Here is a 26,472-nt window from a genome sequence, read left to right as displayed (position 1 = left end):
TCAGCCTCCACTCTCTGGGCCCCAGCGACACCTCTGGAGGACATGGGCTTGGACTGATTGATGACCCTCAGCCACTCCGGAGGTGCTTGCCGTCGGGGAGTCTAAAGCAGGTGGCCCAAGCCTGTGCCACAGACCCACTGAATTCTGTGGTGGTGACAGCTGTGGCCTGAAACGGCCTGCTAGTTCCTGGGTGTCCCAGCTGAAGGGAGAGAGGAGAAGCCATGCCGGGCAGCGGCCCCAGCGAGAGGATGACCTGGCCCAGCCCAGCCCTCCCCGCGGCCCCCCCAACCCGCCCTCTCTCCTCAGCCCCCGGGACACCGCCCATCCCGCCCCTCACTCGGACCCGCAGCCTCATGGCCATGTCCCTGTCGGGGAGCAGACGGACCACCGCCGCATCTCGAAGGTGAGTCTCCCCCTTGCCCAGAGCTTTGCCTACGGGTGTGCTGGGGCGAGCTGCTGTCCCACTGTGCCACAGACATGCGCTGTGCCTTTGAGCAAGATGTCACCCCCACCCAGTGTTTAGAATAGGCTTGACAGCACCTGCCTCCTCCTAGAGCTCTGGTGGCCTAAGTGGTAAGGAGTTGCACTGCCCACCCAAAGGCACGCGGTTCGAATTCACCAGTCGCTCTGCAGGGGGAAGATGGGCCATCTCCTCCTGAGTTACTGCCTCTGAAAACCCGCTGGAGGGCCAGTGATGATCAACTCAGTGGCCAGGAGTTGCATTATTGAAGCTCCTTAAGCGTTCTCATGATACAGGGGAGAGTGGGACTTCTCTGAGGGCCTAATTACTGCCCTCATCAAAGATGTTTCAATCTGCATAATGACGGGGGAAGCCACACAGTCGTCACCAGGCTGTAGCCTCCCTTAGCCCTCATCCCCGTGGCCCCCACTCCTGTCTGTCGCTTGCTTTCCCGCCTGTCCCTCCTGCTCCTGAGGGTGCTCTGACATAGCTGTGCCTGGGGGACCCCTAGAAGGTGAAGCTCCCGCCCCCATTTTTTGCCCCTAGGGGACCAGCGGGGACCAGCTTCTTGCGGCTTTTTGATTTGCATCGTCTGTTCTGTCGCCCTGTCTGTGCACCCCCCCCCCCGCTCTCCTGCTGCTTCTCACCCCCTGCGCTGACCCTGAAGTGGGGGACCGCTGGGCCACACCGGACTGGCGGTGTTCGCCCAGTGTCCGCAGCCGCCCCCCGACCAGAATGAGCACCTGCCTCTTCTCCCCGCCTCCAGGCGCACCTCTCCGCCCATGAGCGTGCGGGACGCCTATGGCACCTCTTCCCTTAGCAGCAGCAGCAACTCTGGCTCCTACAAGGGCAGCGACAGCAGCCCCACCCCAAGGTAATAAGCCCGCCCCGCGGGGTGGGGAGGCACGAGCGGCCCCTCCTCTCCTGCGGACGTGGGGCCGGAGCTGCAGCCCCCACCTTCTCCTCCGGAGTGCGGAGCTCACACACGTGGGCTTCCCCAGCCAACACGGGGCCTCCGGTGGCTTAGCGGTAAAGAAGTTGTGCCGCCAACCCCAAAACAGGCAGTTTGAGTCCACCAACTGCCCTGAGGGAGAAAGACAGGCGGCTTCTTCCCATGCAGTTTACAGCCTCTGGAAACCCAAGGAGAGTCAGCCAGTGAGCCTGTTCCAACTCCACATAACGTAACAGCAGGAAATATTAACCAGCTCCCACCCAGCTTTTAAAATTGTTGCCATCTTAACTGATTCCACAAGTGGGCCTCCCAGGGTGTGGCTTTTCCAGGCCCATAAAAATCCATCATTGTTCCTGCCTTGACCCAGAACCCCTCACCCCTAAAGCTGCAGAGTTGGGTGACCCCAAAGCCTGCTGAGGCTTTAATTATGCAAAACCTCATCTTGAGTTTTTTAAGCCAAGATCCTAGGAGGTTTTCTGGGAATTTATCGAGGGGACTGTCATTTGAGACAGCTGGCACATGGCCTCTATGTAGAATTGGAATCCTCTCCTTACTCAGAAAACTCAAAGGCCAAATCCTTGGTCCCCTCCCCTCTCCTGGCAGTGACCATGCCCTGGGGAAGTTCCTCCTGTTTAGTACTTTGGACCCAGTTGTGCTGCACCCCCACATCCTGGTTGTTCTGTGCCACCCCATGCTGGGTGGGGGCTGGCCTGTGGCTGCCCGGCCAGTATACACGTGGCCAGCCTGTGACCGTCTCAGGGAACAGCTGTTAAAGGGCCTGCGTCCAGAGCCAGGACATACACGTGTTCACGCGGGGGCGCGGTTGGGTGTGCCCCAGAGCATGTGTGTGTGCATGTACAGGTGGGAAGTGTCCGTGTGCATTTGTGTGAGTGTGTGCAGAGGCTGCTCCCTCCCCCCGCACCCTGTGCCTGCATGAGGGTGACGACGAGACCCTGGGGCTATGTGGGCCTCGGCGTGCACACGTGTGGGGCCTGCAGATGGGGGTCCCCCCCCTCCGTCAGTGTGGTCTTACAACCAGCAGGGAACACAGGGACTCTCGGCTCCACCCTGACGCTCTCCGAGGGGCACTGGAAGAGCCCTTCCCCACCAAACAGACCCAGTGCACCCTGGGAGAATAGCATGATGAGGGGGGACCCCTCCCAGTCCAACCTTCAGCCCCAAATTCCTCCTCTGGGTTGCCGGGGCTGGAAATCTGGGTTCTGGCCTTTGCTGCTAGGACCACCTATGGGACTTTAGGCAAAAGCTCACCTTTGTGAAGTCAAGGAGCCCCTGGGAAAGGTGAGCATGTGTCCACACCGTGCCCAGCTTGGTGCCAGCGTGGTGTGCGTGTTCTGTGTGTCTCCCCACTCACAGCGGAGTCTTCGCTCATCCTCCAGTTCACACGTAACCTTTCCCCACCCCCATACCTCTCATGACACCTGCATTCTGGAGTGGTTGGTTGCTCTCATGCCCATGGGATGCCAGCTCGTGGCTGTAGATGAGAATGCCCGGCTGGGTCCCCGGCCCCTTCCTCCGTCCGCACTGCTGGGCCTCCTCTTACAGGCGCTCCATGAAGTACATGCTCTGCAGCGACAACCATGGCATCAAGCCCCCGACCCCGGAGCAGTACCTGACCCCGCTGCAGCAGAAGGAGGTGTGCATCAGGCACCTGAAGGCCCGGCTAAAGGACACTCAGGACCGGCTCCAGGACCGGTGAGCGGCCAACTGTGGGGACAGTCCGCTGTTCCCCACACTGTAGCAACCAGGTCCGGAGACATCTCGGGAGAAGCAATAACCAGGGCAAGGGGCTCTCCAGAACCTTCGCCCCTCTCGCCTTCACAGAGTGTTCAGCCTTGTCTGAGCCCACTTCCGGAGCCCTCACCCCATCCTCTCCTCAGCCGTCCTCTGTAACTGCTCAGGCAGGAGCAGGCCACACACAGTGGGGTCCTGCCTGGCTTTCCCACAGACAATCCCTGTCAGTTTAGTGGCCGCTCCTGAAGGCCGCTGTTTGTCCCCTGGCTCCTTTATGCACAAGGAGCTGAGCTCGGGGTCTTCTTCTGGTTGACCTGTCTCTGTAGGAGAACCAGCCATTACTTCCTCACAGTTTATCAGTGGAGGAGCTTGGCCCACCAGTTTGGGCCCCAGAAGGCTTCTTCCTCTCCTTCCTGTTTAATACATGACTCAAGATTGTGTGGAATATTTGAAGTGTGGAATATTTTACTGAGCTCCTACCTGGCCCAGGATTCTCTCAAGAGCGGCTCATGAGTCCACGTTAGCTCTCAGTCCCAGGACCAGCAGAGGAGTTCAGCCCTACACCCCCCACGTCCACCTTTCCAAGCTGGTAGCTTCATGTTTTGATCAAGCATTGAGGCCATGTAGATAAAACCATGTATCCTCTTGTCAATTCTTCCGAGGAGCCAGCCTGGTTTCGTTTTTGGGGTGGTGTGGATTAAGGGAGTTAGGGGAGGCATGCTCTGGACCTCATCTGCCGAGCTGGAGTTTCTGGGTTTGTGTCCAGCCATCTTCCTGGTAACACCCAATGTCAGTTGGCCCTTCTCACCAATGCCTTTGTCCCCCAACTTCCTTTTAGGACCAGCCCTGTGGCTCAGAACCGACCATTCTCCAGGCGGTCTTTGGGCAGGGTGCTCTGCTGTCACCCTGAACACTGTGGTCCCTCCTGACACTCTGACAGGAACTGGTGACACAGGCCCTTGATCTGCTGGAATTGAATGTCTGTCTGGTCACACTCCCTATGTATTTTGTGTGATGCCTGTCGTTTCCGCAGTGGCTTAGCTTCTCATCCTTGTGCCTTTGTGCTCGGTGTCTCCACTCCCTGAGAGACATGTCACCATCTTAGCAAACTCCGCCCCTAAAATCCAGTTCCGATGTCATCTCTCTCCTATAACTTTCCATCTTGTTCCTTCCTCTTCACACAGACTGTATGTTGGAGTCTTAGAAGATCAATACATCATATCCTTTCTCCTTATCCTCTCCCCCGACTAACTCCAAACTGAGAACCAGTTAAAGGAAAGACCCAATCAGGGAAATAGATGCTGTTTCAGCTCTGTTACTGATAAAGCGAGTGAGCACGGTGGTTCTTGGGAGAGTCTTGGGTTTGATTCCAGCCAGCGCACTGCTGGCACAGCTACTTGTCAGTGAAAACGCAAGCATTGCTGTGAGGTTGCACAGACTCCTGCCTGAGCTTCCAGACCAAGCTGGACGAGGAAGAAAAGTATGTCATTCGACCCAGTGAAAAGCACAGCGGTCCAGTCTTACTGCACATCAGTGTCCCTTAGTTGGAAATTGACTGGGTGGCAGCTAATCACACTAATAAAGCTCAAGGCGAGGACATTAGCATAGGTGTCTGTGTGATGGAATGCCTTCATCGGTCAGACGTAGATGCTGGCCTGGGAGAGGCAGAAGGTTGGGCGGGAAACCGTAGTTCTCTAACGTCCTCTAAAAAAAAATAAGTAGCAAGGGACCAGCCCACCTGGTTGTGCTCAGCAAGACAAATTCTTCTTCCAAATCCTTTGTCTCAGATCAGAGCAAGGGATGAGGAAGCAAGGAGAAAGATCTGGGGAGTAACGCTGGAGTGAGCTCTACCCTGAGTCAGGAGGGGGCGTGGAGAACAAGGATTCCCCCATCACCTGTCACCCACGTTGGCACTTCTGTCACCAGCACCATAAGCAACTCGGATTCACTGCTGCCGTCACCACGTTGTCCCTGTTGAGTGCCCTATCCCCTTCTAAATGCTACCGTTGACTGACCTTTTTGGCCATTGTAAACTCTGCTTCCCAGTTCTTTGACAAACCATGTGATGAGGCTCCTGGGCCCATTTCCTGGGTTGAATTTCACATCTGACTTTGAAAAGGGCGCGGTGCTTGATCTGGCAGTCACTGTGCTGGGCTCGTAAACTCCATGTTTGACAGCCTTGTTGCCAAGACAGCTGAGTCTTTTACCCATGAACGTGGGCTCGGGGCCGGGCAGCTGTGTGAGGCTGTGCTTGGCAGGGTTGGAGGTGCATTACCTGAGCAGGATCTTGGTCTCAGGAGTGATTCTCCTATTTCAGTGCCTCCCTCAATCACACACTGATTTATTTACCCCTAGGCTTGACAGGCTGCCTTTCTTACTCTCTTCCCCTCTCTTGCCCTCAAACTCCTCTACAACTCAGCAGTCTATAAAAGTCAGAGATTCTGGACAAAAGTGTCAGTGGACAAGACTGTCTGGTCAGTCTGGCTCCTGACTCCGGTCTCAGGAGCAGCCCTGTCTTCTATCCCCGCCTCTCCAGCCTTTCCTCTTGACAGGAGACACATAGATGAGACTTGGTATTATAAATGAAAGCCAGTCACCTTGTTCTCTTCACCCTCTCTAACTCACCTATCAGTCCTTAGCCCAGTGCTTGCAGGAAGATATAAAATCAGCAGCTCCCTCTGCACACACACAGTCAAGTACTGATGTCCCTCTTTAAAGACAAGGCTGTTTACCTCCACATCTAAGAGACCTTGACGAAGTAACACTCAATTTAAAATCTCTTCACAACCTGCGTCAGTAGGAGTCACATCCTTTTCTCTAGAGCAGAGATGTTGTTTAGTTTTTGTTGTTTGATATTAAGACTTAAAACAGCTACATAGTAGGTTTCAGTAGCTCAAGTACATTATGAATCTTCCCTATCTTCTCTTGGCAGCTCTGGTGGCCTAGTAAGTAGAGAGTTGCACTGCCAGCCCAAAGGCAGGCGGTTCAAATCCACTAACTGCGCAGAGGGAGAACGATGGGCAGTCTCATCCCATGTGATTTATGGCCTCTGAAAACCTGCTGGAGGTTCAGCTCTTAGTTGGTTCTTACAAGGACAAAGAGTTTGAGTTTGATTCTTTACTAGATGACGGATCTTGACATCAAAAGCCATCTCCATGGATGGTCTCCTGTTGACAGTACCTCTTCCCCTTCCCAGGAAGCTGCCTCCCATCCTTCACTCATCCCTCCCACAGAAGAGGGGCGAGGGGGACAGGGCTGGTGCCTTAGGAAGAAGGAATGAGGCATTGAGTCCCTCCTTTTGGTCTCTAGTGCTACGTGGCAGTAGCAGGGAGCCCACTGTCCTCTGCGACACTGGCCACTCTTCTTTCTATCTGTCCTCGGTGGCCTTGACGGGCCAGGCAGGCAGTGAGTGTGTGTGAGTGTGTGTTGTCTGTTTGCAGGGACACAGAGATTGATGACCTGAAGACACAGCTGTCACGTATGCAAGAGGACTGGATCGAGGAGGAGTGTCACCGCGTGGAGGCCCAGCTGGCCCTGAAGGAGGCCCGCAAGGAGATCAAGCAACTCAAGCAGGTCATCGACACGGTCAAGAACAACCTCATTGACAAGGACAAGGGGCTGCAGAAGTATTTTGTGGACATCAACATCCAGAACAAGAAGCTGGAGACGCTGCTGCATAGCATGGAGGTCGCCCAGAACGGCACGGCCAAGGACGATGGCACCGGGGAGTCAGCCGGGGGGTCCCCTGCCCGATCCCTGACCCGCAGCTCCACCTACACCAAGCTGAGTGACCCTGCTGTCTGTGGTGACCGTCCACCCGGAGACGCCCCCAGCACCTCTGGGGAGGATGGGGCTGACAGTGGCTTCGCAGCCGGTGATGACACACTGAGCCGGACGGATGCGCTGGAGGCCAGCAGCCTGATGTCATCGGGGGTGGACTGCGGCCCCGAGGAGGCCTCACTGCACAGCTCCTTCAGCCTGGGTCCCCGCTTCCCTGCCAGCAACACCTATGAGAAGCTGCTGTGCGGCCTGGAGGCCGGCGTGCAGGTCAGCTGCATGCACGAGCGTGCCATCCAGACTGATTTTGTGCCGTACCAGCCTGACCTGGACACCATCCTGGAGAAGGTGACCAGCGCCCAGGTCTGTGGGGCGGCCCTCGAGGCTGGGGACAGACACCCAGGACCAGACTCCTGCCCTCCGGGGGCCAGGGACCCCAACGCGGCCGTGGTGGTGACGGTGGGTGACGAGCTTGAGGCCCCAGAGGCCATCACCTGTGGGCCTGTCCCCCACCAGCCCAATGCCAACCCCAACCCGTCGGTGAGTGTGGCGTGCCCAGCGGAGGAGGAAGAGGAGGCGGCTGCAGCCGCTGCACCCGAGAAGGAGCCCAGGAGCTACTGGAGCCGCCACTACCTCGTGGATCTGCTGGCCGTGGTGGTGCCCGCCGTGCCCACGGTGGCCTGGCTCTGCCGCTCCCAGCGACGCCAGGGCCAGCCCATCTACAACATCAGCTCACTGCTGCGGGGCTGCTGCACGGTGGCCTTGCATTCCATCCGCAGGATCAGCTGTCGCTCGCTGAGTCAGCCGGGCCCGAGCGGGGCGGCCGGTGGGTCCCAGCTCTGAGGAGGCCCCGCCCGGCCAGCGGCCCTGGGCCTGACCACTGATTGTAGGGGTGCCCTCCTACCCTTCTCACACAACCCTGGGCATCACCTTATTTATTTCATTTGGGGTTTAGAACTTTTTTTTTCTTTTTTTTCCCCCCCAGAACGTAGATCATGTGTCAGGAGTCCCCAAAATTTAGCCAGGGAGACCACAGGGCAGGGAGTGGGCATGCTGACAGTACCAGCTTCAGAGAGAGGAGGCAGGAGGTTCCCCAGCCCGGCCCTCTGCTCACCTGGCCCTTCAGATGCGCTCACCTGGCCCTTCAGATGCGCTCACCTGCTCAGGAAGTCTCTGGCTGTCTTTGTCTTGGGGGTGCTGGCTGGAATCGCCATGGAGCCCCCTCTGTCTGTCTGTCCTGTTCACCGCTCCAGCCACGCCTTCTCTGCCAGCCGCCCCTGCCCTCAGCCTGGACCGCTGGACCAGTATTATCTTCTGAGAGGGAATGAGCTGCAGCCCACCATGTTGGCAGCTGACCCAAGGATTCAGTGAGGTCCGGACCTGCAGGGCCTAGCGCTCCAGCCCCACCCTAGGCTGCTCCCCATTTTGAGATTCAAAGACATTATCAAGATCATGAGCTGGAGCAGAGATGGGGGACCAGAGAGGGCAGGGGCCGCTGAGTCTGTGTGTTTCTGTTCGTCTCAGGCCTTCTCCATAACCCGTTTTCCTCCCAGCTTCTGGGTGTGTCTGGCCAGCAGCCTGACAAGCCAGGGCTAAGAGGACACACATGCCCAAGCGAGGCCCCAGCTCTAGTCCAGAGGCTCTGCTGGCGCAGGGAGAGGAGGCACGCAGGCACCCGCGGCTTTGAGCCGTCTGAGATGAGCCACTGTCTCGGGGCCCCAGGAGGCCTCAGCTGGTTTGTCTGGCAAGAGGCCACCACTCCCTGAGCTCTGCTTTGCACTATGTTCACTTTGGGACATGGGTCTCTCCATCCCAAGGTTTCTGGCGCCTTCTGGGTGAGGGTTCCTAAATCTTAGGCCTATATGTCTCTGGGAGGGTTCTGACAGGATGACTCACAAGAGAGGATACTGAAGCCATGGTGTCTATCTGGGCCGAAGCAGGGTGCCCTGGGATGTATTCCCCAGGAGGTGGGATGGGCTGGGGCGGGGGGAAGCCATACAGCCCTGCTTGGCCCCCTCCCAAACCCAGTCGACAAGGAAAGATTCTGTCACCACCTGCTTCCCTAGGACCACGTCCTGTTCCTTCAGCAAAATTGCTGGAAATTGAAGTTCCTTTATAAGAAACTCTCCTCTCTGCCCCTATGGATCACTTCCATCTGGTCATCCCACCCTCATTCAGAGACTGTGACCCCCACATTTAGGCTGAGCAAGTGGCACTGTATGTGTCTTACTCCCCCCTCCGGGTCACTCTGCCAAGATTGCTTGCCCTCACCCCTGCGCGCCACCGGGCGTTGCCTGACTCTTGGGCCCTGCCCTGCCCCTAGGTGCCCTCCGCTCCGGAGGTGGGGGGGGGCACCTGCATGCACTGGAATGGGCACCCGCCCAGCCATGGGGCAGCGCACCCCACCTGCCACGCGCTTTGTGCCTCCAAAGCCCCCCTCAGTAAGGGCCTCAGACCAGCCATCCTTCGTGGGGAACTCCTGGGCTGGCTGCGGCTGTCCCGCCGGCCACTGGGGCCATGACCTGGCGGGGACAGCGGGCAAAACCCAATCCAAAGCTGAGCCAGGACTGGCGTTGGCCCAGCCTCCTGTGCCACGGACTCTCATGGAGCTGCATAGTGTCTCGTTAGGAACATTCAAAGCTTTGCCGAGAAAATAAATGTATGACTATATTTGACAACATAAAATCTATATCTTTTTCGCCGCGAGGGAGAAGTCCAGCCGCAAAGCCCTTCTGCTCTTGTCTGTGTCTTACTGTCCTGTGGCCTTCCTCAATGTGACTTGTGTTTGGGTGGATGTGGCCAGAGCCAGCGCCGGGGTCCACTCTGTCCCTGACCAGGAGAAGCCGCTCGCTCATGAAGGACTGGGCCATGCGTGGCCTGAGGCCTGGGAGGAGGCCCTGCCTGCTCTGGTCACCAGGCCCCCCGGGCCCCCAGCCACAGTCCTGGGGGCCTTTCTCTTTTGGGGGCATCTGGTGAGCCCTTAGGGAGGTCTTTCTCATCATTTAGTGCAGCAGGCGGCTTACTGCTATGGCTCTGGAAGAAGCTGGGACCAGCCTGGCCTGGTCTCCCCCAGCCCCACCACGCATGCTTGTCTGTGTGCTTGGTAACCGCATCTATGCAAAGGGGCCCCCCTCACTGCCTGGGCAGCTCAGGGCGGCAGAGGCTGGCCTGCTGGCTCAGGCTTCCAGCCCTGACTATGCAAGGCCCTGGTGTGGGCTTCGGACTGGCTCAGGAGCCAGGCTGGCCCGGTGAGAGTGCTCGCCCTGCAAGGCTCCCCTTTCCTCCTGCCTAGCACCCCTTCCAGGTGGGCTGCAGCCTTTGCTTCTTGCCCTGATTTCTGAAGCAGAAATCTTCGAGGCCTCCGTCCTCCCCTCAGCCTCCAGGCGGAGCTCATTAAGAGACCTGGAGCTGATCCATTGAAGCCAAATGGCTGGAATTGGCTTCTCCTTAGTTCTAGGACTGGGGGCCAGTGTGGCCCCAGCTCAGGCAGGAGTGAGCATCAAGGGCTTGGATGGGCAGACAGCTGCCTCCAGCAGAGGTGACACACTATCTCCCAGGATAAGTCAGCTTTTCACCCAAACACCCTCCCCAGTCGCCACAAGCACTGGGCCCCTGGCAGAACCCTGGAGAGAGGTGAGGCTAGTTACAAGGTCCCAGGGTAAAGACCTTCGAAGGAGGGGGGGTCTCTACCCTGTGACCTGCGATACCCCTCTCTGGCCAAGGTGGGGGCAGCACACGAGTCTCAGTGCACTCTGACATTAGGCGTCCCCAGGGGGACCGGGAAGGGGGGAGGGCGGGAAGGGCCTTCACCCTTGTCTCCACTGTCCATATGTTCACACAGAGTTGTACCTGCAGCAGACAGCTCTGAATTAAAGCATGAAAACACAGCCCAACCGGCGGCCTCGCTTCTTTAGAATGTGTCCTTTCTTCTCTGAGGCGGTGGGGGGCGGGGGATGCAGGTTTGCCTCGTGGTCTTCACAAAGGACAGACCTGACAGGCAGAGATGGTTCCTGTGTCCAGACACGTGCTGACCCCAGCTCTGCCTGGGTCTGCAGCCCCATGCCCCCTGCCCCCAGCTGGTGCAGGGTGGGGTTGTACAAAGGATCCAGACATGCCTGTCAGTCCATGGAGGATTCGACCCACTGGGCACTTAGGACATCACATTTCATCCTCCTCACTGCCCAGTGAGTGGGCTCTTCTATCCATTTTCCAGATGCAGAAGCAACACACCCAGGAAACTGCTCCAAAGTTGTGCTCCCTGGCCAGCCCCACTGCTTCTGCAAGCCCCAAACACGAACATGACCATGACCGCTGTGTCGGGATGCTGGCAGGGCAGTGTCCCACAGTGGCAGAGCTGAGTCACGTGGGCAGGGGAACACACAGAGAGGCCTCGGTCTCACTATTGCTGAAGAGAACTGGCCTTGACATGTCACAGGACCAAGGATGACCGTTGGGAGACCTTATACTCAAACCTTTATTCCAACAGCAGTCGGGAGTTACAACTATACAGTGTGTTAAGGCAAAAAGATATATTCTCCCAAAGAATGTAGCTCTGTTCTCAGTGCGTAGCTGTCGTCTCAGTAGAGGCAAGCGTTCTGAAAGGGGGCTGAGCTGTAAATAACAACTATTCATTTCTTTAACAAGAATCTGCCAGCCCCAGGGTGTCCAGCATCTTAGTGAGCACAGAGGGCTCTGAGGCACCAAGGAAGGGGGGGGTCTCTGTGTGTGCAGGACAAATCCATGCAGGTCTAGGTCCACTCAGCCACGATCAGCCATCTCCACCCTGCCCTCCAGGTACACCAGTCCCTCCCCCAGACAGCAGGAGAAGGGAGGAATGCGAGGCGTTACCCCTCTGCAGCCTCAGACATCTGGGATGGAGTGGTCCATGGTGTGGTGGAGCAGGGTGGGAGACAACCTGGATGTGGAAAGAATGCCAGTGGTCAAAAATGACAGCGTCTTCCCCACCCCCCAACAGGGGCCATGGCGCCTCATTTTCATGGCAATTCCTAAGACTTTGGAATCCCCTCAGACGACTAAGCACAGCACCATGAAGGAGGTGGGGTGAAGAAGCCACTGGCAGCTCTCTGAGTGAGGCATGGTCTGGGGAGGTGGGGAGGGCAGGGGCGGTGAGGGGGTCAGGAAGGTAAGGAGGGGCGGAAAGGTGGGGGGAAGGGAGGGTTAACACATCTTACTTTTTGACCATGTGCTCATAAATGACCGTGGGGATGATGGTCAGGGTGACGACATTCCCAGCCAGGGCCAGGATCTCCGTGGTCTCTTTGTCCTAGAAAGGAGGTAAGTGGTCACCAACGGGGGTGCTTCTGTGACTGCAGGAGCAGGGCCACCTCCAGGGAGGGTCCCCCAGCAGATCTGCAGGTGAGTAAGCAGCCTCTGTGGGACCACGCTCACGCTCACGCTCACGCTCACTTCGGAGGCTAAGTACATGGGGCCCCGCAGGTACGCCGACCCGCTACAAGGCCTCCTGGACGCTGCTGTGATTGTCCTTTCCCCACAGTGTCCGGTGAACTGCAAAAGCCCCCACATGTTCTATCCCACCTCCCTGATCTCAGTCACAGTTGGGTCCTGGTCCCAAAGTACAAAGGGAGACACGAAATACAGTCACCCTCATCTTGTCACCCTGAGCCAGGCCTCGCAGGGGCCTCTTCTGCTTACATCTCAGGGACCAGCCAAAAGAGAAAACCCTGCAAACAGATCATGAAGTGAACCAGCGATTAGGTCTCCAGGCAAAGCATCAAACAGCTAAAGCTGTGGCTGGATGAGCCTTGGGCGTCTTCTCAGACCCTGCTGGCCTTTTACCTTGTTCACAGATACAGCTTGGCGATCTGTGTTCTTATTACTGTGTGTACCACACACAGCAGAGCAACCTGTCTCCGTGTCCCACCTCCAGCCTCTGTGTGTTAGTGACAGCAACCCTTGGTGCTGCTGTGTCAACTTCAACACATGGCGACCTCATGCATGTCAGTGCACAAATCCTCAGGAAACCCCATGGTGCGCTTCTCAGAAGGAGACCATCGGGCCTTGCTTGCCAGGCACCTCTAGGTAGACTTGAACACCTAACCTTTCTGTTAGGTGCCAGAGGCGCCCATGAGTAATATGTATCAAGCATTTGCAATCTCCTCCCATGCAATTAGCTGCCTCTGAAAACCAACGGGAGGGTCAGCTATGGGTCAGTTCTGCCTCCACAGTAAACAACAACAACAATAATACATTTGGCCGGGAGCCCTGGTGGCCTAATGGCAAGAAGCTGTACTGCAAAACCGAAGAGAACTGGTTCGAAGCCACCAGCTGCTCGGTGGGAGAAGGATGGGCAATCTCCTCCTGGAGGCTCAGCTATGGGTGGGTTCTGACTGGATGGTACACAACAATATACATGGCACTGGCCGTGCTTGGCACTGTTCTTAGAGCTGTGGGTACACTGTAATGTCAGAATGGGGAAACTGAGGCTCAGCGGGCCAGCAGCCCGCTCAGGGCGTGATCCTTCCCAGCCCCCAAAGCCCCCACTCTCCCAGCCCCGAGTCCTGGCTGTCTTACCTTGAGCCCAATGACATTTTGCCCGTTGACCTCACACAGATAGTGGTTGGTGAGCAGCCCGTTGCGGGCGGCCGAGCTCCCTTTGACCACCGACACGACCTTCCCTTTCTTGATGACGAAGCCAACGTGGCCCGCGCCGTCCTTGTGCATGGTGACAGTCCGCTGGAACGGCCTACGGGGCAAGACCATGAGCTGGGCCTGGGCGCAGGGCCAGGGTGGTCAGAGGCTGGGTTGGGGGGAGGGCTGTGTGCTCACCTGTCCCTAACCACCATGACGATCTTCTCGGCTGAGGCCTTCTTCACTGCGCGGTGGGCTTTGTCGGTGCTCCAGCCCGCACAGTCACGCCCGTCGATCTGCAGGATCTGGTCGCCGAAGCGCAGCCCCACGAGGGATGCAGGGGTGTTGGCCTGGACGAGCTGCACGAAGACACCCTGGGGGAGAAAGGCCTCGCGTTAGCTCCCGCGGCGCCAGCCCTGACCCCCGTGCATCCTCTGGCCTCATCCTTCCAGTGCTCTGGGAGGGTCTAGCAGGGAGCCAGGACCGCTCCTGGGGCTCTGCAGGGTCCAGGACCCGGCTTTTCGCTGCAAGAACCGGCAGCCACCACTTTGCAGAAAAGGAGCTGCTCCGGGCCGGGCCGGGCCTGGCCGCTAGGAGGCGCTGTGTCGGCCTTCCACACTGGCCGCCGCCCTAACCATTGCGCTGCCCCGCTTCCCACAAAGGCATCTAGCTGTCTCCTCCTTCCACTCTGCGTAAAAGTTAGACATCTGTAACCTGATGGAGCCTTGGGCTTGAGAGAAAGAGGGTCCAGGTTCCCTAAGGTGGGACCCATGGATGGGGCCAGCCCGTGGGTCCCCTGACCGGTCAGTGGATGGCCCGTTCTCTCGCGCCCGCCTTACCTTGTCAATGGCGCGCAAGCGCAGCCCGGTCTTGCCCCGCTCGTCCTTGCACAGGTGGATCTCGCGCACCCCGGGCTTGATCTCCGCACGTCGAACGCCCAGGCTGTTCCCAGACACGGGCGCCACCACCAGGCCTGGCGACGGGCCCAGGGCCACTCTCTGCAGACACCAGTGGAACAAGGTCAGCCTGGGCCCTGAGGGCCTCACGCTGCAGGGATCACGGGAGGTGTAGAGACCCTAGGCACCCCGTTCCCCTCCACCCCTCCCGGGACTCCTACTACCGAAAAGAGACGTGGCTCCTGAGAGCCACTAGGGGGCGGCAAAGTCCACGCCGCTGAACACAGCCAGGGCTGAACCAAGATACACTTGTCATTATGGTTTGTTGTTACTCACAGCGACCCTAAGTACAAGAACTCTAAACGCTGCTCTATCCTGTGCCAATCTCACTGTCTCCAACACACCTACTCCCTTCCCACTACCCCAATCACTGAATTGATGCATCTCATCAAGGGTCTTTTTCTCCTGCGCTATCTTCCTCCACCCTCCCAAACATGATATCTCTCTCCAAGGATTGGTCCCTCCTTGCAACATATCCAAAATATGTCAGACGAAGTTTCAGAATCTTCGATTCCAGGGAGAAGCCTGGCTTCGCCCTGTCCAGGACGAACCTGTTTGTTCTCCTAGCAATGGTATACTCAACACTCTTCTCCAGCACCACAAATCAAAGGCATCAATTCTCCATCATCCCTAGTCACTGTCCAGCTCTCCAATGCATAGCACCTAATTGCGAAGACTACAGCCCAGATCAGGTGCACCTTAGTCTCCAGCCTGATGTTGTTGTTTGTCATATGACATGAAATTTCACTTTGAGCCACGTATGCTCGATAAACAAAAATGTTTGTAGTCACAAAAACCTCATACATGAACATTCATAAAATCGTTCATGGTAATAGACTTTTATTGTTGTTATTTGCCATCGAGTCGCCAGTGACTCATAGCCACCCTATGTGTAACAGCTCTGAAGCCTGCCCTGTCCTGAGCCAGTCTCACAGACACACCCAACCCTATTGCCTGTTACTGTAACAATCCATCTAATTCAGGGTCTTCTATCCTGCTCTGTCTCTCCACCCTTGCAATCGTGATGTCCTCCAACTACTGGTCCCTCCTGGCACGTGCCCAAAGTATGTGAGCCTGAGCTTCAAAGTCCTTGTCTCCAAGGAGAGACCTATTTAGCAGTCCATGATATGTTCAAGACGCTTCTCCAGCACCATAACTCAAATGCAGCAATTCTTTTGTCATCCTTAATCATTGACTAGCTCTCTGATGTATAGCAAGTAATTACAAAGACCATGGCCTGGATCAGGCACACCTTGGTCTCTAAACTGACACTGTTGCTTTTCAGGACTCTGGAGAGATCCCTGACAGGAGTTTTTCCCAGTGCAATTCATCTTTTGACTTCCTGACTGCTGGTGCCAAGAGTGTTGACTGTAGAGCCAAGCAAAATGTAATTGTTAACAACCACAATCTTTTCTCCATCAGTCATGGTGCTGCCAATTGGCCCCGTGGTGAGAATCTTTGTCTTCTTGATGTTGAGCTTCAATCCATAATAGACTAAAAACAGGTATAACATTCTTCAATTGGTTACACCAACTAGAGGACATCCATACGGTAAAGCACCACTTGCCATAAAAAGGAATGAACTATCACGACATAACAACTCAAGCAGGTGTGCAGGACATTAAGAGTTGCATAGTATATCATTTAACTTATATGCTATTATATAACAAAATTATAGAGATACGTACAAGATTAATCTGTCAGACTTTAAGGGTGTTGGATGAGTATGACCATGAAATGGTGACGTGAAGAAGCCTATGAATTGATAGGAAAGTTCTGTATCTTGTTATACAAATTGTATACACATACATCATACCAATTACAATTCCTGAGTTTGATATTATACTATCATTCCCTCCCATTGTCATTGAGTCAAAACCAGCTTATAGCTGAGTGTTCACTGAGTTTCCAAGGCTGTAAATAACATCTTTCTCCCTTGTAGCTGCTGGTGGATTCTCACCTTTGAAGTAGCAGCACAACTCCTTAGAGACTATGTATGCCAACAGAGCTTCCTAAATTATACTATGTTGTTGTGTACCATAGAGTCGGAACTGACCCATAGCAGACTCTTGAGGGGGTTTTCAGAGGCAGTTAATTGACAGGAAGAGATTGCCCATCCTTCTTCCGTGAAACAACTGGTGGCCTTAAACAGCATGCCTTTGGGATTGCAACACAGCTTCTTGCCATTAGGCCACCAGAGCTCCCTATTTTTATATTATACTATAAATTATACTATAGTTAATAAAAATATAAACATTGGAGGAAACCACGTGAATGTACAAGTACTTGTTATAGATTGAATTATGTCCCCTCCAAAACATGTATTCATTTGATCTGGTCATGATTTCCCATATTGTGTGGCTGTCCTCTATTTTGTGATCTGATGTAATTGTGCTGTTTGTTGTATTGACATAGTGAGCTCAAGATGCAGCCTAACCATATGGACTGTGTCCAGCCTCATTGACATAACCACTTGTAATGCTGTCTCATTAACATCATGTTGTTGTTATGTACCACTGAGTTAACTACGACTCATAGCGACCCTATGAATAATAGCTCTGAACCTTGCCCTATCCTGAGTCAACCTCACTGTCTCTGAGCCATCTGACCCCATCACCACATCATTGTGTAAGTCCATCTCATCCAGGGTTTTTCTCTCTTGCACTGACCTTCTACCTTTTCAGGCATGACGTACTTCTCCAATGTTAGCCCCTCCTGGCAACATGACCAAAGTATGTGATATGGAGTTTCAAATCCTTGCCTCCAAGGAGCAACCTGGTTCCATACTACTTAGGACAGATCTATTTGTTCTCTTCGAAGTCCATTGTTTGTTTATTACTGTTCTCCAGAACCACAACTCCGATGCATCAATTCTCTGTCATCCTTAGTCATTATCCAGTTCTCAGATGCATAGTAATTGAAAAGACCATGACTTATGTTAGGCACACCTTATTCTCTAGACTGACATCATTGCTCTTTAGCACTCTGGAAACGTCCTTGGAAGCAGATTTTTCCAATGCAAGTTGTCTTTTTATTTCCTGACAACTGATGCCAAGGGTGTTGATTGTGGATCCAAGCATGATGAAATTATGAACAACTTCATCTTTTCTCTATAATGCTGCCTATTGGCTTGGCGGTGGGGATTTTTGCTTTCTTGATGTTGAGATGCAATCCATATTAAAGCTGCAGTCCTTGATCTTCTGTAGGAAATGTTTCAAGTCCTTCTCAGTTTCAGCAAGCAAGGTTGTGTCACCTGCATAACACATGTTCTTAAGTCTCCAATCCTGATGCCACATTCTTCTTCATAAAGTCCAGCCTCTTGAATGGTCTGTTCAGCATGTAAATTGAAAAATATGGAAAAAGGATACATCCCTGATGCAGCCTCTCTTGATTTTTAACCATGCAGTGACCCCTTGCTTTGTTCAGACAATAGCTTCTTGGTCTAGATATAGGTTTTGCTTTAGCACAAATAAGTGTTCTGTGATTCCCATTTTTCTCAATGTTAGCCACAGTTTGTTGTGATCCACACAATCAAATGCCTTTGCATAGCTGACTAAACACAAATAGACATCCTTCTGGTACTCTCTGCTTTCAGCCAAGATTGACCTGACATCAGCAATGATATCCCTGGTACCATAGCCCCTTCTAAAACCTAGCTTGTATTTCTGTCAGTTCTCCACCAATGTACTGTTCAAGTCATTTTTTTTATGACCTCCAGCAAGATTTGCTTGCATGTAATATTAACATCATAGAGGTTAGGATTTATAACACATAGGGTAATTACAGCAGATTAAAAAAAAAATAGAATTACAGAATACTGAGAGTTAAAAAACAGGACGTAGGGTCACAGAGCCAAGAGCATCTCTCTGAACAAATCAGAGGGAGTAAGACTAGCACAGCTCCTCATTGCCCCAGAGCAGAAAGCAGATAAAGACCCACAGAGCCACAACAACAGCAAGATAATTGTTTCTTCATTGTTGATTCACAGACTCACAGTTGTGGTACTGAGAATAGGTTCATTAGGGAAGTCAGTTGGAGAATGGAGGAGGCTAAGAATACCATCCTATACAAGTACAGGTTTTAGCCCAAGTTCCAAGGCACAATTCCCCAGTTAGTTCAGGCTCCGGTTTCAGTTCAACAGTCAAATTCAAATCATCCAGCAAGGTTTGCCTCAGAGCAATTTTAAGTCAGATTCTTCTTCAAGCAAAAAAGATTTAACTATGGCCTTTATCTCAGAGCTCCTCTGTTTACACCTTATCACAGTTTCTCCATCACAATGCCACAGTCTCTTCATTACCAGGGCCTCGCTCTCACCAAGGTCTTGCTCAAGTCTCCCTCACGTCTTGCCAGCACAAATCTCTGCTGCCCGGTATGGGAAGCACTATTTTTCTTATCCTATTCCCACAACTGTTGATCATTTGCAAGACCATGAGTCTGCAGTTAAGATAGTTGGAGACCAGAGGAGCTACCTGTAATGGCCTAAAAAAAAAAAAAAGAAAAGAAAAGAAAGAAAGAAAGCCAACTTCTAGTCTACCACCACAAAGTCCTAGCCAAGTCAACAAATCTTTTGGGAGGACACACTTCAATCTATGATAACTGTGAAGGAATAAATTTGTTTGTTAAAGTCATTCACTTATGATATTTGCTATATTAGCATCAGATAACTAGGACAGTATTTCTCTGCATTATCTGAACAACTTCCTATGAATCTGCAACTATTTCAAGTTAAAAGCTAGAAATAAATTAGATCAATTAAAAAATCTTAATTATAAAAATTCAGCCCCTGTAACGATGTGAGTCAGGAGAAGCCTCCAGCCTGACACTTGATCCATGATTTGGAACCTGTCAGCTCCCACAACTGCACAAACCATTTCCTTGAGGAAAAGATATACATAGTTCACTGGATTTGCTTCACTAGAGAACCCAGGCTAAGACATTCACACACAATGAAGAATATAACCAGTGTCACTGACAAGTTTGTGTAGAAATTATCAAATAGAACCTAAACTCCTGCATAAACCCTTACTAAAAACATAGTAAAACCTTATTTTTAAAAAGAAAATAAAGATAGCCACTGAATGCTGATAAGAAAGGAAATCAAGCACAAAAGAAAAGGAAGTTTATTTCCATGGCAGAACCAAGAAGGAAGACGAGAGAGGGCAGCAAGAGAAAATACGTACATTGTCACCTTGTGTGATCTGAGGCAGGTTCTGCTGAACTTCTTGGCTGGAGAGGGAGAGGCCCATATAGCTCCCCAGTTCTGCCAGATTGGGATACAAAACTGATGAAGGAAAGAAGAAAAGGGTTACTCTCAGCATAGGCCACCTGGAGCTCTGGTTCACTTTTGGCCTCATTTTTATTACAGAATACCAGTACCAGTCAAATCAACTGTGACTAGTGGCAAGCTTGTGTGTATCAGCATACAACTGTCCTCCGTGGGCTTTTCAGTGGCTGCCTTTTCAGAAGGGCATTACTAAGTCTTTTTTCCTCTGGGCAGACTCAAAACTCCAAACAGAGCATGAAGGTGGATGGTACCACCCTAGGATACCTCACTAAAACATCAGGCTTATGCATACCCATGTTTACTGCTGTGCTATTCACAATATCAAAGAAATGGAAACAACCTAAGTGCACAGAATAAACACATAGATAGAAAAACCATGGTAAATTCGCACAATGGAATATTATGCAGCACTGAAAAACCATAAACTCATAAAACATTACACAACATGAGGGAGCCTGGAGAACATTCAGCAGAGATCACCTTGGCTGTCAGTGGAGGCTGGTGGGCAGGAACTGGGAGGCTGGGCACCCTCCTCTCACCACAGTGAGTCCTCAGCCGTGGATTCTCTCATTGCTTTGGGACTTCCAGGCTTCCCTAAAAGGACTGGGGTCTCAGCCATGAGTGTCCCACCCGGATTACCCACCTGGAGGCTGGGGGATGGTCGCCTCTTCAACCGGCAGGGCAGGCATCATGGGCGCAGCTCGGGCCTGGGCCTGGAGAGGGTTGGGGAGTGTTGGTCAACTGTGGTCAGACTCTGGGACCCCTCAAGCCTGGACTCCCTGAGGCCAAGATCTTGGCATCATATATGTTGATGGGCCCCAGGGAGGGGCCCCACACCCCCTCCAGGCTGTGTGTAACCTGTGGCCTCGGCAGATGGCCATTCTTCTAGAGTCCAGGACTCATCAGATGTCATAACCAGCCTACTGCCCGGGGGCATCAAAACCTGGAGAACTACCTCCCAACCAAGCTCCCTACTGACAAGTCCCAAATTGTCAGAGCCCACTCAGCCCAAAAAGTGGTGGGATGGAGGGAAGAAGGGGCTTCTGGTGGCTGATCAGGTCTGACCCCAACCCCATGCTCAAAAGGCCTGCCCTGGAGTGGGAGGGTCTAGCTGCGCTGAGCCATGGGAGCGAGAGTGAGAGGGAGAGAAGTCCTGGTCCTGCTGTGATCCCCATCTTTGCCTCAGACACCTGGGTCCACCTACCCTGAGGCCAAGGGGGCTCCATTTTCAGTAGTGGGTCCTACAATGGGACCCTTCCAAGGCAGGCATCTGCTTTCCCTCCCAGAGACCCCCCTGGGTTTCCGAGAGCACCCCCACTGGGAGCTGAGAATAATAGTGTGGGCTTAGGAGCACCCATACCTGAATGGTCTGGTCGACTTTCAGGTCCTCCAGAGAGGGGTACAGCGTGGACATGGTTGCTCCTTAGGCCCCTGTGGAGACACAAAGTGAGGAGGGGTGTGAGGAAGTGACCCACAACCTCTTTAGAAGCAAGGACGGTGGAACTCTGACCCGCATGCTCAGGTCATATTGTCAGGAGGGGTCTGTCCCTGGGAAAAGACATGCTGGGAAAGATGGTCAGAGAGAGGAAGGTCTCCAACAGGATAGACTGACACAACGACAGCAGCAACGGGTCTGAGCACGTTGGAGATTGTGAAGATGACCCAAAGTGCAGATCTGTTGTTCAGAGAGTTGCTGTGAGTCATAGTTGACTTGACTGCACACAACAACAACAACAACAAGAATCACCTCTGCATGTCCCAGGAGAGCCACGAGGGGCAAGGCACATGGAGAGATTTCTCAAGAGAGTCCAGAATGAGATGTTAGAGAGAAGTCATTTATCTTTCTGGATTCTTCCTCATCTACTCACTAATCATGGGCTCGCTCACTCCTCAGGCCTTTGGTCTCCCTGGAAGAATGTCCTTCCCCAACCCTTGTCATCCTTCAGGCCCCCAAACAGGGTTCCCCTGGCCCTAAGGTTACTGTCCTCCCACTGAGAGTCCTGCCCTCTGGGACAGACTCAGGGTCAGCTATCCCACGGGGCTGCTCAGTCATCCTCAGATTGCAATTCCCTGGGGACAAGTGTAGCCCATTCACCCCATTCACCCTAGTGGGCTCCCAGTCCCCAGCCCAGGCCCACCTGTGACAAGCCCACTCAATGAAGAAATGACAGCTGTAGGCACATGGAGCTGAGTGGCCAAGAACACAAGGGGCTGTGTCAGGGGTGATGTGCCCCTCCAAGGTCCAGATCACTGGGCAGCTCCCAAGTGGCCCACAGGGACTGTGGACACTCTCATCGATCCAATGATGGATGCCCTGCCACTTTCTGTCCCCTTTGCTGAGGCATCACGCTTGTCCTTGTTCCCACATCACACTTTCTCAGCCAATCCACTACTGTCAAACTGCTTTAGACGCACAGCGATCCTTCATTATGTTTCTGAGCCTGTGAAACTTTATAGGAGGGGACTGCTCATCTTCCTCCTGGAAGCAGCTGATGGATTTGAAAGATCGACCTTTTGGTTAGTAGCGCAACACATTATACACCACACCACCTGTCATCAAGTGCCATCTCTCTCCGGATAAGCACTGTGCAGACCTTCTCATCTCCCTGGCCCTCCCAACCACCACAGCGTCCTCTTCAAGGACACTCTGTCCCCTCCCGCTGTTCTCCAGACAGCAGCCATTGGCCGTATCTGCACAAGGCAGATATCTGCTTGAAGTCCCCCTCAACTTCCCGTTTCCTTCAGCATCCAGTCTCAACTCCCTGAACGTGGCCCACTAGGCCTCTACAAAGAATCCACCATGGAGCAGAACTGGTGGCTCAAGGGTCAGATGCAAGGGTCTTCACAAAGTACCTTAAAATGTTCATTTTAGAGTCTCAAGGCAAAACATAAGGCACTACATGGAACAATCCGGATTTTCTGCTCCTGAAACTTTCAGACACTTTAGCAACCTTGGACTGCAACTGAGTGGCAGCAGACTGTGTAGATCATAATAAAATTAGATGAGGATCATTGAGAAGGATGAGAATTCCACAGCATTTAATTGTGCTCCCAAGAAACCTGTGCATAGACCAAGAACTTCTTTGAACAGACAAGAGAACGCAGCATGGTTTAAAACTGGACAGGTATGCATGAGGCGGTATGCTTTCTTCACACCTACACAATCTGTATGCTGTGCAAATCATTCGAGAAGCTGGACTATATGAAGATGAATGTGGTGCATCAGGATTGGAGGAAGACCCATCAACAACCTGCATTATTCAGATGACACAACCTTGCTTGCAGAGAGTGAGGACTTGAAGCCCTTACTGCAGAAGATTAAAGACTACACACGACCTTAAATAGGAAGAAAACAGAAAATCCTCCCCACTGGACCAATAAACAATAGCTTGAGAAAAACTCAAAACTCATTGCTGTCGAGTCAGAACCGAGAGCTGGCCCTCCACTGGGTTTCCGTGGCTGTGTCTCGCACAAGGGCATAAATCACGCATGACTGCGCTCAGCCTTGGCCGAGCAGCCTCCACCTCTTACAGGGGGCTGCTCGCACTTCCCCAAGTCCCCATCCAGCTCCTGTTGGATTTCACTGTTCGGCTCCTGGAAGCTGCCAGCTCCAGATCTTTGCCCTGATCTGGCCTTAGGGACAGAAATGGCCATTGTTTCACAAAGACAGGGATTGCTTGGGTGAAGGGGCAGCTTCTGCTTCTGCTTCTGCCCACCTTACCCCGCTTGGGGGAGAAGCTGCTCTGGCAGAGCCTTCCAGTAAGCACACTGGAGGTCTTTATCTTAGACCCGTCATCAGCAGTTTGCTTCTGTCAAGTGTGCCCTGCCACCAGGACCAAGCACAGACGGCAGACGTAAAAGTTATCTTTTTAGCATCTGTTCTCCAGGACAGCGGAGAATGTGAGATGCACTCCCAATGTCAGGCACGCACATAGGCCTTCCACCCCAGTCACCTCTTGTGGGTCCTGATTTTTGTTAGTGACGCTCTGGAGGGGGTCAGGAAGCAGGTGTTCCCCTGCCTTCTAGCAGTTAGCATATAGTGGAGACCATCTTCCCACCTGCAAACATTCTTCATGAGGACCATTCACTCACAGCCTTTACTTAACGATGTGTACTGGACCCTGGACTCTGGACCCGGGGCCTGCCTTAGTCAGGCTGGCCCCTCTACTCGGCACACCAGCAAGAATTCTCTCCCTTTCCCCCCCTTTTTATATTGATCTGAAAGTTTACAACGCAAATGGCTATTTCTATACAACCATTCATACATATATTGTTTTATAACATTAGTTACAATACCTACAATGTGATAGCATTTCCCCCACTTCCTCCCTGGCCTTCTCACTTCTGTTAATCTTTCCATCCTACCCCTTCCTGATTTCAAGGCTTTATCCTAGGGTAAATGCTGCTCTTTTGACCATTCTAAGGATTTTGTGCCTGGATTTACTGGTCATCTCATGGGCCTGTCTAACTTTTGAACAAAAATTGAGCCACAACAGCCCTAAACCCTGCTCGATCATGTGCCAGTTGCATTGTTCCTGGCACACGCACCCCAATTACCCCAGTCACTGAATCAATCCACCTCATAGAGGGTCTTCCTCTCCTGTGCTGTCCCTCCACCCTCCCAAGTATGACGTCCCTCTCCAAGGATTGGTCCCTCCTTACAACATGTCCAAAACGTGTCAAGTGAACCTTCAAAATCCTTGCCTCAAAGGAGCAGCCTGGTTTAACCCTCTCTAGGTTAAACACGTTCATTTTCTTAGCATCACCTGGTATGTTCAATGCTCTTCTCCAACATCACAGCTCAAATGCATCAATTCTCTATCATCCCTAGTCATCGTCCAGCTCTCTGACGGATAGCAAGTAATTGCAAAGACCATACCCTGTATCAGGCACACCTTAGTCTCCAGAGTGACATCACTGCTCTTTATTACTTTTGAGCAGTCCCTAACAGCAGACTTTACCATCATAACATGTCTTTTAATTTCCTGGCTGCTGGTGCCAAGAGTGTTGATTGTGGAGCCAAGCAAACTAAAGTGTTAACAATCTCAATCTCTTCACCATCTATCCTGATGCTGCCAATTGGCCTAGTAGTGAGAATCTTTGTTTTCTTGATGTTGAGCTTCAATCTATATTGAAGGCTGCAGTTCTTGACCCTCTGCAGCAGCAAACGCTTCAGGTCCTCCTCAGTTGCTGCAAGCAGGGTTGTGTCATCTGCATAACACAGGTTGTTGGTGAGTCTTCCTCCAATCCTGATACCACACTCCTCATACAGCCCAGCCTTCCAGATAATCTGTTCTGTATATAGATTGAAAAGGTATGGAGACAGTACACATCCCTGGCGTACGCCTTTCCCAATTTTGAACCATACAGTGTTCCATTGCTCTGTTCTGATGACTGCCTCATTGTCCAAGCATAGGTTTCGCATTAGTATGATCAAGTGTTCTGGGATTCCCATTCTTCTCAGAGTCAGCCATAGTTTGTTATGATCCACACAGTCAAATGTCTTTGCATAGTCAATGAAATACAGATAGACTTTACTCTGGTATTCCCTGCTTTCAGCCAAGATCCATCTAACATCAGCTACAATATCCCTAGTACTATGATCCCTTCTAAACCTCTGGAGAAGCTCAATATCAGCTATGAAAACTAGGCCAGGTGCTGATTGTGGAACAGACCACCAACTCATATGCAAGTTCAAGCTGAAGTTAAGGAAAATTAAATCAAATACATGGGAACCAAAATATGACCTTGAGTCTTATCCCACCTGAATTTCAAAACCATCTCATCAACAGGTTTGAGGTCTTGAACACCAGTAAGCAAAGACCAGATGAGTTGTGGGAGGATATCAAGAATATCATCCGGGAAGAGTGCACAAGGGCATTACACAGACAGAGGAGGAAGAAAAGATCAAAATGGATGTCAGAAGAGACTCTGAATATTGCACTAGAGCTCCAAGAAGCCAAAGCAGAGGGGGAAATTCAAGATATAAAAGAGCTGAACAGAAGATTTCAAAAAGCAACATGGGAAGACAAAGTAAAATATTACAGTGAAATGTGTAAGGAGCTGGAGTCAGAAAATCAAAAGGGCTGAACTCACTCAGCATTTCTTAAACTCAAGGAACTGAAGAACAAAGTCAAACCTCAAGTTGCAATACTTAAGGATGTTTTGTGCAGAATATTAAATAATGCAGGAAGTATTAAAAGAAGATGGGGGGAAAGTATACAGAGTCATTGTACCAAAAGGAGTTGGCAGACACAGAAGAATTTCATGAGACAACATATAAGCAAGAGCCTATGGTGATGAAGGAAGAAGTTCAAGCTACTTTGAAAGAATTGGCAAAAAATAAGGATAGTATATTGTATACCAATTGATGTATTTCAACTAACAGATGCTTCCTAGATGTGCTCACCAAGTTGTGTCAAGAAATCTGGAGAACAACCACTTGGCCAACTGACTGAAAGTGATCAAAATGTGTTCCCATTCCATAGAAAGGTGATCCAACAAACAGAGTGTGGAAATTATCAAACAATATCGTTAATATCACATGCAAGCAAGATTCTGCTGAAATCATCCAAAAATGACTGGAACTGTACTGGACTAATTGTTTTGTTGTTATGTGCCATTGAGTCACCTGTGACTCATAGCGACCCTATGTACAACAGCTCTGAACCTTGCCCTAACC

General features: G+C 52.2%; 2 protein-coding genes across 2 annotated transcripts; one reads left to right on the top strand and one right to left on the bottom strand.

The window, feature by feature from the left end:
- Positions 1 to 221: 221 nt before the first annotated feature.
- On the top strand, positions 222 to 7,784 carry SNPH (syntaphilin). Its single transcript, XM_006881400.1, has 4 exons — positions 222 to 403; positions 1,227 to 1,334; positions 2,976 to 3,125; positions 6,605 to 7,784. The coding sequence occupies exons 1-4, from the start codon at positions 222 to 224 to the stop codon at positions 7,782 to 7,784; spliced, it is 1,620 nt and encodes a 539-aa protein (XP_006881462.1).
- A 4,017-nt stretch (positions 7,785 to 11,801) lies between these two features.
- Positions 11,802 to 21,204, bottom strand: SDCBP2 (syndecan binding protein (syntenin) 2). The gene is made up of 8 exons (XM_006881399.1): positions 21,151 to 21,204; positions 20,434 to 20,503; positions 19,687 to 19,787; positions 14,390 to 14,548; positions 13,749 to 13,924; positions 13,494 to 13,665; positions 12,134 to 12,225; positions 11,802 to 11,856 (listed from the first exon to the last, which is right to left on the bottom strand). Exons 1-8 carry the CDS (start codon positions 21,202 to 21,204, stop codon positions 11,802 to 11,804), a joined length of 879 nt encoding a protein of 292 aa, XP_006881461.1.
- Between the last annotated feature and the right edge of the window lie 5,268 nt (positions 21,205 to 26,472).

This window comes from Elephantulus edwardii, unplaced genomic scaffold (assembly GCF_000299155.1).
Source record: "Elephantulus edwardii isolate Elephantulus edwardi_28Jun2011 unplaced genomic scaffold, EleEdw1.0 scaffold00015, whole genome shotgun sequence".
NCBI lineage: Eukaryota > Metazoa > Chordata > Mammalia > Macroscelidea > Macroscelididae > Elephantulus > Elephantulus edwardii.
This window is presented reverse-complemented; position numbering and strand designations above follow the sequence as displayed.